The sequence below is a fragment of the Xenopus laevis genome, chromosome 1S (assembly GCF_017654675.1).
Source record: "Xenopus laevis strain J_2021 chromosome 1S, Xenopus_laevis_v10.1, whole genome shotgun sequence".
In the NCBI taxonomy this organism is placed as follows: Eukaryota; Metazoa; Chordata; class Amphibia; order Anura; family Pipidae; genus Xenopus; species Xenopus laevis.
Window position 1 is genome coordinate 58241122 of NC_054372.1, and position 16160 is coordinate 58257281.

The 16160-nt window shown below is 35.8% G+C and overlaps 1 protein-coding gene across 1 annotated transcript in view; it reads right to left on the minus strand.

Annotated features, from left to right (window-relative positions):
• The window catches only part of ndst4.S (N-deacetylase/N-sulfotransferase (heparan glucosaminyl) 4 S homeolog), a 147446-nt gene that overhangs the window by 82242 nt on the left and 49044 nt on the right, over window positions 1-16160 (minus strand). Inside the window, exons 3-5 of the mRNA XM_018243367.2 lie at window positions 14798-14885; window positions 7669-7823; window positions 2540-2725 (exon numbers count right to left, since the gene is read on the minus strand). Of these exons, the coding sequence (XP_018098856.1) occupies window positions 2540-2725; window positions 7669-7823; window positions 14798-14885 (429 nt within the window). The remainder of the gene's footprint in view (window positions 1-2539; window positions 2726-7668; window positions 7824-14797; window positions 14886-16160) is intronic.

Below are 16160 nucleotides of genomic sequence, written 5' to 3' on the forward strand. Positions count from 1 at the left end.
GGTCATACAATGCTTCTGCTCTGGACAGCGATGACTGTTTGACTCTGGGTACACGCAAATATAAAAGATACAATAAATTTGCTATAAATGCACCGAGGCACAACTAAAAATGATCATTCTGGGTCATCAAATGTCAAATTTCTCATGAATAGACTTCAATATGTCTCTATACTCATAGCTCAACTCACATCTATGCAGTAAACATGGTGAAACATTCCCTTAATGCTAGAGCTTATAATAATAAAAAAAAAAACTATAAGCTGTAAAAATTCAGTTACAAAAGCGAGATGTGTTTTCTTAGAAACAGAAGGAAAAAAAACTGCAATTTTGTCTGTTCGACAAAAGAAAATTTACTGCAATATTGTTATTTTCTCTACTTTTCTTTAAAATATTAAAATATTCATTAGCTTTACTCTTTGCCCTTGCTGAAACCCACTTTAATAGCAAGCAATGCTCCTATTACTACAAAGGAAAAGCTGCATTTAAAAGTAATGCAACACATTATTTATTGAATATATGACCTGTACAAGGTTAAGGTAAATATTTTTATAGTTATCCATTGACTTAAATAGAGGGAAGTGTAATTGCATTCCCTATCTGTTTGTCAAGAAGTTTCAAAACTACACATTTCCTGCAGGATTGAGGTGTTTTTACACTTAATTTTATTTGTCAGCATAATGGGTAGGTATAAAGAATATTAAGATATCTTAAAGAGATACTGACACATGAAATTAAACTTTTTTTACATCAATTATAATATTGGCTTTGCAAGCTACTTCTTACATTGCCATAAAGTATTTGCATGATGCTTTTACATTACCTGTCTGATCCCCCATGTTCCTGTATGAGGGGGCTGCGGGCTGCCATATTTGTGCAGCAGGAGTCCGTTAGCATTAGAAACTGTAACTAACAGGCTGAGATGGGACAGTCAGGTTGGCAAAGTCAGAGTGTCAGAGAGTCAGGCTTAGGAACTTCAACTAACAATTATATACAAAAACAAACCTCTCAGCAAAAAATGATCAACATGACCTATAGGTAACATTTAATGTACATTCATATGCTAAAATTCATTTTTAAAAAATTAAAAAATGGAAGGGCTTTGCCACTCTGAACTAATGCCTAGTATTAGGCATTAGTTTGGTATTGAAAAAAAAAGAAAAATGTTTATACCATATTAGAGAAGGCATTCACCAGAACACCAAATGTCCTTGAGCCACTTTACCTCCCTGCCACCCCTTTCTCAACTCCTGCCACTGAATTGCCTGCCTCCCTAAGCACTGCTGGACTGAATGCGCCACAATGCTCTGACTAAACCCCCAGCCCTTCCACCCAACCAGCCACAGGCAGCAATTTAACGGAGGGATTAAAACAGTGATCCCTAACGAGTAGCTCGTGAGCAACATGTTGCTCCCCAACCCCTTGGATGTTGCTTTGAGTGGCCTCAGAGCAGGTGCTTATTTTTTATTTCCTGGCTTGGAGGCAAGTTTTAGTTGCAGAAAACACAGATGTACTGCCAAACAGAAGCTCATGTAGGCTGCCAGTTGACATAGGGGCTATAAATAGCCAATCACAGCCCTTATTTGGCATCCCAGGAACATCTTTCATGCTTGTGTTGCTCTCCAACTCTTTTTACATCTGAATGTTGCTCACGGATGAAAAAGGTTGGGGACCACTGGATTAAAAGAAGTCACTGTAGTGCTGAACAAACACAAATAAGTGAAGGGACAGGGGGCACCTTTATATGGACATGTAAGTTCTCTGGGCTTTTAACATCTTTATAAATTAAAATAGATACTATATTAAATACACATTTTTAAAGGTCTAAAATAAAGATTGATGAGAAACACCACTTACGTTTCTCAAGTTACTTATGTATTAGAATCCTGCATTTAGATAACATGAGCATGAAACGTTAATATTAAATATCTGCTAAATATGATCTTTTTATATTTATATGACTTATATTATGCTGAAATAAGAGGACAAGACACAATTAAATTATGGCTTATAGATTTTCTAGGGACATTTTACCAACATTTATAGGAGAATTCAACCGCTTATTAAAAAAACCCTACCCCCTACCCTACACAGACTCCCTCCTTCCTTCCTCCCAGTCTAGCTGCTACCCTTCGTAAATGTCCCCTACAAGATTCTAGATTGAAATTTATGGAAAACGCTTTAACCATACATAGGTTTACATTAACAATGTTTCTTATTAATAATGAGTGGACAGAGTCATTATACCAACATTTAAATAGCCTTGGAAATGTTTAAAACTGTCCCTTACTACACCAAACACACACAAGACTGCCATGTGGGGCCATATCAGCTACATTCCTTATCCAGTGGGTATAACAATTACATTTCTGGTTTTTAGAACAATAATGTTTTGAAACTACTCTGTCAGCTAATTTCTTAATTATTTTGCAAAATACAGGAAGTCTTTTTAAAATGTACACCAAGTTTGAAATTGTGAAATACAATTGAAGTTTTTATACGTTTTTATAATGTTTAGATGATATGCTTTAATAAAACATACCATTATACCATTGTGTATAAAGCCCTGTCTGTAACGTGCAGGCTTCAGGTGAGGATACTCTTCTGTGCTTGTGACCTGAATGGCCCAAACTTTTTTCCAGGCTTCATAGAGCTGCATGTGTACAGGGTAGACACCTGAGTGATGTGGAGCCACAGCATAACCCATGTTAGTTGGAATACCATGCTCCTGTGAAGAAAAAAAAAAAAAATTATTTTACAATCAAGTAATACTAAATTCTTAATTTACATTGTAGACAATGTCATTGTATTACAGTTGTAGTCATCATCATAGTTTCACTCAGTTTTAATTTGAAAATATATTGCTGAACAAAATTCTAATTCTGATTTGTGCAGTGACTTCAAATTGACTTTTGTACTGAAAGCAAACACAAATTGTGTCTTTTAATTATTATTTTCTTCCCAATTTTTCAATTAAATTGACTCCCCATCAACTAACAAAACCTACATTTGTATTTACATTTGTATATATATATTTCTCTCTGGTGGCACTGGAAGATGGGAATGAAGTGATGATGAAACTATGCTTTTAATACAAATTGGCTTCTTTAATTTAAATGCGCCAATATTATTTTCCTGTTAAAGAGTAAGCCTACTTATGTCTTTTCTGTTGCGGTCGGTTTGCAATAGAATGCCTTTTTGTTTGTCATTTGTTCCTGTCCATCTTCTTCTCCTCGGTAATCTTCGGGAAGTAAGTGCCATTTTGGCGCATGCGCAGTTGGAGTAGTCTGCCGGTCGCGAACAACTGCACATGCGCCAAAAGTCATGGAAATTTCCGAAGCGCCAGAAGAAGACCCGAAGATTACCAAAGAAGAAGTATATGGCTGCCATGAACTCTGCTGGACAGAATCTGCACCGAGGGGCATTTACCTGGGGTAGCAGCTAGGCTGGGGGGGAGGAGGGAGGGGGTTCTATGTAGGGTAGGGGGGTAGGGTTTTTTTAATAAGGGGAAGAATTCTCCTTTTAAGACCTTAGTAGCCAGGTACTCCATTCCCTGGTTTCAGACCGGAGATTGGAGCTCATTTTCCACAGAAAAGCTTTGGTGTGGAAAAGGTATTTAAACCTAATTAGAATGGGGGATGTCTCTCTGCAGGGCACAGCAGGTATGAGACCTGGCGGTGTAAAGAACTCCCAGAGGAGCTGGGAGTGCTGCCTGTGACAGAAGGTGACCGGGATGAGCTGGTGAGTCTGGCTACAAGCGTGAGGGAAGCCAGAAAGCTGAACTCTTAACAGGAAAGAGTCCTGTGAGTACAGGGGTGAACCAAACTATATTGTTTTGTTGTGCTGGTTGTCCATAAGGCACCCAGTCTAGTCAGGGACTGCTTCAAAATTGTGAAGGTAGTGCCCAGTGGGCAAGGTTTTTATTTTATGATTTATGTTTGTTTGCTACATTGGTTACCCCTGTGCATAATTGACTGTGTTTGTTTCAACTTAGGAAGAACAAACATGTGTTTTACTTGAAGAGCGGTGTGTTGCTGTCTTATTGCTCCTCTTTGTCCTATGCTGCCTGCCATTGACTATTCCCCCAAAACAGTCATATACATAATATAAATTAACAAATTGGAGTTTGGATTTATGGACATGAAAGGGAGCTGTCTTCTTCTTTATATTGCACTAAGTAAAGCTCCCCATAGACGCGACGATTCTTCTTGCCGAACGACCGATTTTAGGGAAGCCCGACCAATCCTTCGAAATTATCGTGCGGTTAGTGGTATTCGAACGATCGTACATCTTACGATTTTTCGGCCGACATCTGTCGGGAAATTGATCGGCCAGGTCAAAAAATCTTTGTCGGTCCCAGTGCAATCTCTCTATGTTTGCAGGGCCAAGCAGGCAGCTCCCCTTTGTTTTCCTGGTAAATTGGTCTTTTTAGTTGATGGTAGATTCGTACGATCGTACGATCGTTCTGAGAAGATCGTGGTCTCACGATCAGGATCTGATCTTTTAAAAATCTCAACATCTATGGCCAGCTTAAAGAAAAAAGTATTAGAACCAACCAACCAAGTAAAACCAAGTAATTTCCAGCCAGATAACATGCATTTGGGTTATATCTCCTCAAATAAAGTCTGAAATTCTTTTGCTGTACCTGTTACTGTGCTCTAAGATTGCCTTCTGTTTCTTTTATGTATACTCAAGAAATGACCTGATTCAACTCAAACCTGCTCTCCTTGGGTAAATTCCATCAATTTCCAGCTATAGAGATTAGAATTCTGCTGAAAATTGCTAAACTGGAACTATTATCACACACTGACACTGTACACCATTTTAAATCTTACTGTAATCAACAAATGCCAGAGACAGAGATAGACAAGTCCTTACTAAAGGTGCAGCATATTTGTTAAAAGAGTCCAAAGAGTGTAAGCTCTAGTAGCAAGTAATAGCAAGCAGGCTCATCTGGTCCTGTTCTTACTCTATAAACCTTTATTTGTTAAATTGTAAGATTCGTGTAAAGCACTGTGTAATTTGCTGGTGCTATAATGCTATTATGATAATGCATAGCACATCTGGCCTAAATGGCTATACACTTGTGGGCTTGACCTTTAGAACATAATTATTTTTTAGATAAATGTGGGTAATACATAAGAAATACTGGTTGTCAGATTGTCTACAATAATCTAAAATCTCCATTGTTGGGTATTAAAAAGCAAACCGGTATTGCTTTTATGTAGTGAACAGAAATCTCAGGGAAGGCTGCATATAAAAGCTGAATACTATTTAATTCCTAATTGATTAGCTATATTTATGTCACTTTTAGCTAAAGCAAGGTGCTCCTTAATGCAATTTCAAAGATTTATAACCTTCAAATTTAGACTACACATTTGAAATGCAAAGCAGCCAAGTGGGATTGTTCAGGATTCTAATCAGCTTTAGATATTAAATTGCAAAGCACTGTAATTACTTTTGAGCCCTTCCCAATATTTCAAACATGGTTATTTAAAAGGTAATGAATGCACCAATGCTCAATAGGATTCTTTTGTATGCTCTTAAATAGATATAATGATTCAATGGATTATGCAGAATATACATAAGCATAAATGGAAATAATTGCCATTTTATATGGGATATCAATTAATGAAGGACAAAAACCGCAAACCTAAATGGCATAAAAAGAGCAGTATGGCACCTTTCTTACCAGCAGAGGAAAAAGCTGTAAGAGCCAGGTTTCCTTCCAAGTTTAAAATTAATGAATAACCACTGTACTTGCTAGTTTCACAAAACAATAAATATCTCTATGAATATGAATTTAATGTAATCAAAATGTCATTGGACTCATTATCGCAACACAAAGGCTATTTTCTTACAACTTTAAGGCTTTGTGTTCTGACAGGTCTGACCTGTGCAGTCTTTTCTCTTTTGTTCACATGGTTAAAGCTGGGGACCGATTTAATGCCATAGAACAGAAATGGGAAGGGATGTTATCATTCAATACAACCTTGTTGTAAGTAATTGTATTAGATTTATAGGCCTAGAAGAACGGTTAACAATTTGCTGCCAAATATTCTTGTGAAGATGGTTTAATAGTATCTCCCTCGATTATATGTCTGATTTCAATTATCACTCTTTACTCTTTACCACTCTTGCACTGAGGGGTAAGTAAAGGCTGGTAGGAGGAGGGAGGGGGGTCTATGTAGGGTAGGGTTTTTTTTTTAACTTTTGGGTTTGCTTCTCTTTTAAGCTCCATTATTAACCCCTGCCTGGCAGCTTTGTCCTGCTCAGTCATGAGTGCTCAGCTAGCAAGTGACGCACCAGATTTCCCATTCCTGCCCCCTGGGTCACTTCATTAAACCCTAATATAGATAGTTACACTCATAATAAAAGACTTTTATATTTAATGCAGTAAAGGTTAGATAGACAAGACAATAGATACTGTAAGCTGTGCCCCACCACTTGAAATAACCCAAAGTAAAGCTTATAGAAACATAATGGTTAATAAAAATACATTCTGTTAGATACATGATATTTTTGTTGAGTTTACTGTTAATTTTCCTTTATTGTTCTCTTTTGTGTTAGTTGGTTATAACAATAAAAACAGTTTTACAGATTAGTTTGGAACCAAACCAGGGTCGGACTAGGCCGGCGGGAGACCAGGAAAAAACCCGGTGGACCCCTGGCTTTTGTGGGCCCCGCCATCCCAGATCCGCACCCACATTAACTTCTTAATCCGAAAAAATTGTGAGCATTCGCGTATGCACGCAAACGTGGCGTTCCTGGGCCCGCCAGTCCGACCCTGAACCAAACTTTTATTTCAGAAAGGGTAGCAAAAAATTCAGTTCAGCAGCAGAATTGAACAATTAAAAGACAATACAACTGTATTGAGTGTTATATTTGAAAAAGAAATACAAATATAAAAAACATTTATACAAAGTATTCTACAATATGCAGAACATATACAATAACACTCACAAAGGTTTTTTTATGAAACTGCATTAAAGAAGAAATAGGTCTGAGATGTTGTACATTATGTTTTATGCTTCGGTTCCAGCCCAAATCAATCACAGCCCTTTAGCAGTAAAGATCTGTGCCTCCAAAGATGCCCTAGTAGCTCCTCATATTCTTTTCTGCTGAGACACTGCACATGCTCTGTACTGCTGATGCTTACTGAGCTTAGGGACTGACTCACAATATACTGAATATGTATGATATAAATGTCACAATACAAGGCTAATTAGTAAACAATTCAGATTGGTACACGACAACTCAGCACAATTATTATTAGAATTTAAAAATCAGCCCTGTAGCATCATCTTATATGACAGGCAAACCTCATTTTCTAAGTCATGAACAGCTGCCTTGAGTACATTGAGCATGTGCTTGTCACTGACACTTCTAACAGAATCAAAGATTGGAAACTCCTGTGACAGATTTGAAGGCCTGGATTATTACTACTGTAGAGATGTTTAATCCTAGGTTGATTCAATAAGTAAATTTTATAAAATATGGCATTTCAAGCCATATGCATTTTTAAGGTTTAGTTCTCCTTTAAACCACAGAACGATAGTGACCTATGTGATGTGATCATTTTTACTATTATTTTTAAACATTTTTCAATTATGTAATTTCAAAACTAACATTGTGATTATAATAATGTTTCAGGTGGCAGTCAACACTTACCTGTGCAAACTCCTTATTTAGGATCATTTGTTCCACCAGTGAAGACTCGTTATGAAAGAGATGAGGCTGCATATGACTCCACATATGAGGAAACCACCAGAATTCATCCACTGATTGCAGTAAAAGGTCATCTCCTTCATCCTCTTCTATGGTGCCTTGAAGAAAGCATGCAGAATTGCAAAATGTAATTACAGGATTTGAGAAATGCATAGTGGCTTTAAACATATTTTACACGAGTTAGTGACACAGTATAAAGAAAAGTTCAGAAAATACTGTATTTCTAATATAATTCTAGCATTTATGTCAAGGGCTGGTAAATGCTATAAAAACATGCACTCTTGAAAATATTTTTGCCGCCCTTTATGCCATAGCACTAATGCCTGCTGATTTGATAAATGAGATGCCAAGTGTTGTTTACAGACAGGTAACCAATAAATTCTACATGGTATGGCTATTTACAATTTTTTTACAATTATGATAATTTTATTACATCACCCAATTAATGTAAAGAGCGCCATACCTATTATATTGCATTGAAATACAAGAGTGGTGTTTCATCAGACTTTAAATGGATACTGGCATGGGAAAAAGTTTTTTTTTCAAAAAGCATCAGTTAATAGTGCTGCTCCAGCAGAATTCTGCGCTGAAATCCATTTCTCAAAAGAGCAAACAGGTTTTTTTATATTTCATTTTGACATTTGACACGGGGCTAGACATATTGTCAGTTTCCCAGCTGCCCCAAGTCTTTACTGCTGTACTGCAAGTTGGAGTGATATCACCCCCCCAGCAGCCTAACAACAGAACAATGGGAAGGTAACCAGATAGCAGCTCCCTAACACAAGATAACAGCTCCCTGGTAGATCTAAGAACAGCACTCAATAGTAAAAATCCAGGTCCCACTGTGACACGTTCAGTTACATTGAGTAGGAGAAACAACAGCCTGACAGAAAGCAGTTCCATCCTAAAGTGCTCGCTCTTTCTGAAAGCACATGACCAGGCAAAATGACCTGAGGTGGCTGCCTACACTCCAATATTACAACTAAAAAAAATACACTTCCTGGTTCAGGAATGACATTTTATATTGTATAGTGAATTATTTGCAGTGTAAACAGTTTAATTTAGAAATAAAAAATACATCATAGAAATCATGACAAAATCAATTTATGAAAAAGTGAATTAGATCTGAGTCAGAGAGCCCACTGATAATATGTAAAATTATGTTTTCTTTTGGAAAAAAATTCTTTTTGGGTTTATTTTCCCTCAAGGTGTACATTTTTTTTTAATTGTAAACTCTTTTTGCAGCTAAAGGGGCCACTGAGCAATATTTGTAATTCAGGGTCTTATTAACAAAAAGATACTGAACATGATATATGTAACTCTACAGAACAAGATAACTCAACATTCCATCTGTAATCCTCTCACACACACACAGAAAGTAATGGTGAAGAAAATTACTGGATACCAGGAACAAAATTGAATCCATTGTATAAGAATAGATTGAATTCAAAATGAAATTTCAAATTCTTTTTTTTTTTTTTTAACCTGAAAAATGTTAACAAACATCTTCTATTTTCTACCTTGAGTTTTATGGCATTATATACAGAAGGTAACAGATATATTTGATAAAGAAACTTCTAAAAATCCTATAGTAATGAAAAGAAAGTGGGCAGATTTTTTTGCTGTAGACTGTAATACATAAGTAAAAAAAGTATAAAAAGTATAATTTTATCATTTCACACTGTATGCCTCTTTAAACATATTAATATACATTTTTTTAATTCATATTCACATGTTTATAATGTTTTATATTTGCAAATTTGTTTTTTAAAAATGTATAAATTGGAGAATATGTGCATACCTTGGTTTACTCGGCAAAGTAAATAAATAAAATAAAGTCCCTGATTGGTCACTTTTGTGTCCCTACCCTTATACATAATTCAGTTTTACAGAGTTTCTTATTATATTTTATTTAAATGATATTATAATTTTTAATTTTTACTTTTCTTTTCTAATTCATGAAAACTAAAGGGCCTTAAAATATAACAGACAATGATTCATATAAATAAAACGTCCATTTAGTAACCACATTCCCAACTAATCGTGTTCATTACCTGAGATATTATTTTATGAAGTAATAAATCCCCAGAATATAATTTCTGGTAACTTTCCAAAAATGATTCTTTACAGTCTGTAATTAAATTTTTTTATAAAAAAAAATGGCAAAGTGTAATTTTGTTAAGCATTAAAATGTCACAAATGCCATAAAAGACATCTTTGTTCTGTTGTTGTTATCATTATATAATTATATTTAGTTTGTCACACTTTGTAGATTTTATTGCTATATCATTACATTTTAAATTAATTTAGGAAATAGTACATATGTATATATAAACTTTACATTAATCCATTAAATAATTTCAAGTGGAAAAATACAGGCATTTGTGTATGTACTGTATTGTTAACTTAGAACTATTTACTAAAATATTAAAATGCAACCATTGTTTCACCCTTTGGTGCGAAAATGATACATCATTCCATAACTCTGCCTCTGTAAAGCTGAAGTTTGCTTGTGCAGCTTGGGGTGCCATGCTAATGCAGGTTCATTTATTGTCCCAATGTATCACTAAACAATTCATTAATAAAAAAAAAAGAGAGGTTGAGATCATTTGTCTTTCTGAATTACCCCTCTACCTACTGCTTATGTTCACAGTAAGAAAGCAGTACATCCTTGGTTGTAATATTCATTTTCTTCAGCTAGAAATTTGTGCTTGTCATTAGTGATGGGCGAATTTGGGCCACTACACTTCACCGGAAAATTCGAGAATTTCCCATGAAATTCGTGAACCGGTGAAAAATTCTCGAAACGGCGCCAGCGTCTAGTTTTTGACACCAGCCTCCGTTTTTAACGAAAATGCACCGGCGTCAAAAAAACGGACGCCGGCGTCCAATTATTTTTGACACCGATGAATTTTCACGGCGGTTTCACGAATTGTGTGAATTCGCCGCAAATTCACCCATCACTACTTGACATGTTAAATAAAATTTGTCCTTTTAGAAGAAAATGGCATAGCTGTTGTAGGTCATTACTTTGCTTAATGCAAAATACATTAATGTATGCTTCCATACCAATGATATGACAAATGTACCTTGCCTCACTATTTTATTACGGTGTTTGTGTGTGGGGGTAATGGAATATACAATACTTTTTTTTTTCATTAAAACCCCAATATCTTATTCTTAACCAAAAGCAGTTACATTTTAGGGAGGTGTGATTAGTTTGCAGTGATGTGTGCAAGCCTTTGATTTATGGTGCACAGGGAAATTAGCATCTACTAATTGTAGATAGTAAAATGGGGTTTCACTGTTTTGTCTTGTACATTAAGGGGGTTATTTATCAAAGTCCAATTATTTTCTGGTCGAATTTTTAAAGGTGAAAAAACACAATTTTTTTTGTGGAAAAAAAAAACGTAAATTTTTTGTTATTTATTAAACCCTGATGGTGTTAAAAGTCCAAATAAAAAAAAGTACTCAAACACTGACCTGACGAGTTCATGTAGAAGTCAATGGCCAATGTCCCGAAGATATCCTGATTTGCCCTAGGTTTCCAAAAAAGTTGTGGTATTTGGCATCAAATTTTAAAAAGTTGGGGTATTCGGGCATCAAATCCGAAAAAGTAGTGAATTCTGATTTTTTCCCGCACAAGATTTTTTCAGGAAAATGTAATGATAAATAGGTGGAAAAAGTCAGGGCAGATTTGGTCAGAAGTGGCTTTCCAAAAATAATGAGATAAATTTGGATTTTGATAAACAGTTGTGTAAAAATAAAAACTTGGTAAAAAGAGAGGCTGTGCAAAATAAAAATGTTTCTAATATACTGTAGTTAGCCAAAATGTAATGTATAAAGGCTGGAGTGAAAGGATATCTAACGTAATAGCCAGAACACAATTTACTGCATATCAGTTCTCTAACTCAGACTAAGTCAGCGACTTTAAAGGGGAACTATTGCAAAAATGAAAATGTAATATAGGCTTCAGCATATTGAAATAAGAAGTTTTCTAAATATAATCAATTAAAAATATTGCATTGTTTCTGAAATAATCAAGTTTATCTTCACTATTCCTCTCTCAGCATCCGTTTTTCTTCATTCTGTCTTCATTCAGGAGTTGGGTGTCATATAATGATTGACAGTTAGATCCAATATATCTTATAGGGCAGGGCTGTCCAACTTGCGCCTCCCCTCTTGTGTGGCCCTCAACATGAAAGTCTGCCTGCTGTGTCTGTTTACCATGTGTAAGCTTTAATTGGTATAACTACAGAGGTTAACTGGCCACTGCATTGTTTAAACCTCAAATTCAGATTTATAATCCCCCTGTATTGTTCACACTTGCAACACCTCTATTGTGCACATGCTAAATCCCTGTACTGTTCACACCTGAGACCCAGACTGAAACTGCCCACAGTGTTCACCTGTTCACACCTTATTCAAAATGCTAATGGTACACTGTATGTAGTACATATTAGAGTGACCCTGATGGGTTTCCGTGTCTCCTGCTCTGTTCTGCCCTATGCTCCCTGTGTGTGCCATACTCTGCCTGCCCTATTGTCCTTGGGTGTGCCATAGTTTGCCAGTGTGTGCTTTACTCTGCCTTCCCTATGGTCCCAGTGTGTGCCCTGCTCTGCCTGTGAAACATAAGCCTGGTATTTGATCTGGGGGGTTGTTAGCATTTGAAAATTATTGTTAGGGACCCCTAAAGTGTTTGATCATATGCTGGGGGGTACTGTGTTATCCACAGGGGAGGAGGAGGTATATGGATTTAAAGGAGAACTAAACCCTAAAAATTAACATGGCTAAAATGACTTTTATATACTGAACTTATTGCATCCGCCTAAAGTTTCTGCTTCACAATAGCAGCAATGATCCAGGACTTCAAACTTGTCCCAGGGGGTCACCATCTTGGAAAGTGCCTGTGCCACTCAGTCTGAACAGCTGTTGAGAAGCTAAGTTTAGGGGTTGTTGCAAATTATCGAGCAGCAAATGAGGTTTGTCTGTAATATAAGCTGATGCTACAGGACTGATTATTAAATTCTGATGCTAATTGTGCTGGTTTCTGTTCTGCCATGTAGTTATTATCTGTATTAATTACTAATCAGCCTTATATTGTGACATTTCTATTCTATGTGAACTGTATATTGTGAGTGGGTCCCTAAGCTCAGTAAGTGACAGCAGCACAGAGCATGTGCAGTGAATCAGCAGAAACGAAGATACTGGGATCTTTGGAGACACAGATCTTTACTGCTAAAGGGTTGTGGTTGCCTTGGGCTGGTACAGAAGCCCAAAACATAATGTTTAATATTTTAGCCTACTTTTTAAGTTTAACTTTCCTTGTCCTCTAAGGATATGTCTTAATATGACAACATTTTTCACATATGAGTGATATCCCTGCATGAGCACCAACCCCTTGGTTTTTTGATGTGCTATTAATGTGGATAAGGTTTTGTGGTAACATGGGTGTGGTTCAAAGTGGGCATGGCCTAAAAGGGGAGTGGCTAACACTGGCTTCCATTATGGGCCCTCCACCATGTAGACCAGAAATATTCCGTCCCGACAGCACTGTTATAGGGGACTCCTTTGCCTAGAAAATGTATGAGAGCTCACACTATTAAAATCACCAGACATCATGCCTCTCTACTTGCAGGTTTTGTGCAAAAGGCAGTTATTTTGTTAGATTTTTTTTGTACTGGAATCAGCAGAAACCAGAGTAGGTTAGGTAGGTAGCTAACGTTATCAACCTGTATCTTAACATGCATGTTTTTTCATGAACCTGAAAGGGTTCAAAATGTCTATTATTATATGTACAATACTATTTAGAGGACTGTGTCAGTGAATTGGAAACATTAGGTTTAACCAGCTGCCAATTTCAAAGTTTTCTATATATTTTCTTTCTCAGTCTTCCATTAAGAGTGAATGTAACAGAAACACCCTTGCATCCAATGGAGAACTAAAGTATAATATGCTTTTCACTTTAATATGATCTTAATCATTAAAATATCTTTTATATTCTGGTTCCTTATGGTTTTTCAGGACAGTTTTATTTGTGTTCAAACTTAGGGGCACATTTACTAAGCTCGAGTGAAGGATTCGAATGAAAAAAACTTCGAATTTCAAAGGTTTTTTTTGGGGTACTTCGACCATTGAATAGGCTACTTCAACCTTTGACTACGACTTTGAATCGAAACTTCGACACTTTAACCCTACCATTAATGTTAGCCTATGGGGACCTTCCCCATAAGGTTTCTAAGCTTTTTTTGATCGAAGGAAAATCCTTCGAATCGTTCGATCGAACGATTTTTCCTTAGATCGAATACCTGCGGTAAATCCTTCAACTTCAATATTCAAGTCGAAGGATTTTACTTTAAGGGTCGAATATCGAGGGTTAATTAACCCTCGATATTCGACCCTTAGTAAATGTGCCCCTTAATATTATTTCAGAGATGAAGTGCTTGATATAAATATATATGTGTGTGAAGCTTTAGGCCTTGCTAAAAAAAAAGGGTCTACTAAAGATAGCAATGAAGATGTTTAGGGGGTTATTTACTAAAACTCATTTTTTTGTCTCATATTTAACCAAAAACAAACTCAACCTAACTCCCATCCAAAAAAAATCTAGGTTTTTATAAAAAATCTAAAATGTTTCAAGTTTATCCTTGAATATCTTGAATTTATCGAATTTTTAAGTGAAAACATTAAACAAGGCAAAAAACATAATGAAATGGATAAAGGGACCTCTGCCATTGGCTTTTACATGAATTCAACAGGTTTTAGCTGGAGTATCTTCGGATTTTTTGCTAGAATTTTCAGCAGAAACAAAACTAAACCTTTAATAAGTAGACCCCTTAGTTTCAAACAGCTGACCAGAAAATGACATCTGCTGACTGGCCGATATCTATGACTAGACTTGGGCAATCTGTGTCCCTTTTATTATGTTTTCTTAAAATTTGGCTATAATTGAATATGTAGATCTGCCTTTTAATGGCTGTCGTTTTGTATTCTTACATAAGCAAATTATGGGGGTAGTGAAATAATGGAAGTAGTAATGCTATTCAAAAGGAATGCATGCTTTTATACTTACCAGTATGATGGAACTTCCCTGAAAACCCAAGGTTGAAGGTGAAATTTGAAACCTGAGTGCGCAACAAATCTTGTGTCTCTAACAAGGCCTAAGGGAGAAATAAGAATAATGAAAGTAATCAAAACCATCACTGTTACTGTATATGGTAAATGACAAAATAAGAATCCACCATAAATAGTTGCAATAGTTTTAAATTCCCTATTACTGCTATGAAGCATTTATAAATCTCTAACAATGAATAAAGTGCAATTTTAATATTAGTTGTGGAGTAAATGGTTAGTGTCAGTGATCAAAAACGGGTCTTTTTATCAATTGTCTTGTTTAACTTGCTAGGTATTCCGCTCTCGTATATAATTTTTTAAATATATTATGAAAGCATGTATTGTGTTAATCCTCCTTTAGTTTCTGCTCAGTAGTATTAGACTTGAGAGGCAGGCTGAATTTATTAGAAATTTGCAAATTCTAGTCTGCCTTACAGTTTGACCTTTCAAAGATAGAGCTTTAAAGTAACTATACATACAGTAACTTATAAAAATCATAAACTCCTGAGAATATTCCTTGAATTAAAACAGGCATATAGGTTTTAAAAGGTAAACCACCTTGATTCTGGTAGTACTTTGGTCCAATGCTGAATGAAAGTTACTCATAAACTTATATTACATACTCTGTCTAAATATTAAGAATTTAATGTTCTATCTACAATACATGTTTTACTCTAAATATTTTGTAAGGATTGTGGTTACAAGTAGCTCTTTATAAATAGTGATGAGCAATTTTTTTCTCCAGGCATGGATTCGTGGCGTAATTCCACATTTCGACATTGGCTAACTTTTTTTGTGAAACTGCAGCAAAAATCTGCCGCAACACAATTGTTGACAAAAAAAAGTCGCCAAAAAGAAAAAAAATCCCCTTGATTTTTATGCATTTGGACAAACAAGTTGGCAAGACAAAATTGTCACGGATACAAAATTGTCGCCACAAGAAAAACGTCCATTGACTTTAATGCATTTGGAGCGAGAAAAATATTGTTGCACGCGTAAAAAATTTGCCTGGAAAAATAATGTTGACGCTGATTGACTTCAATGCATTTTGCCATTTTTTCAATAATTTTTCAGCTAAACAGATTTGCTCATCACTATTTTTAAATAACAAAAATACATAAATACATGTATTTTACAATGAAAGTTGATGGGCCTGGGAAATGATTTTGGGTCAGGGGGGGTCACAAGATGTCCGCGTTCAGTAGTGATCATGTCCAAACCAGAATTATATAGAACCTGGCATAATCATTCATTTTATACACTCTATACTTTGTTATGTGTTATGAGCAAAATAATTTGTCTGCTATTTAATTTTCTGTGAT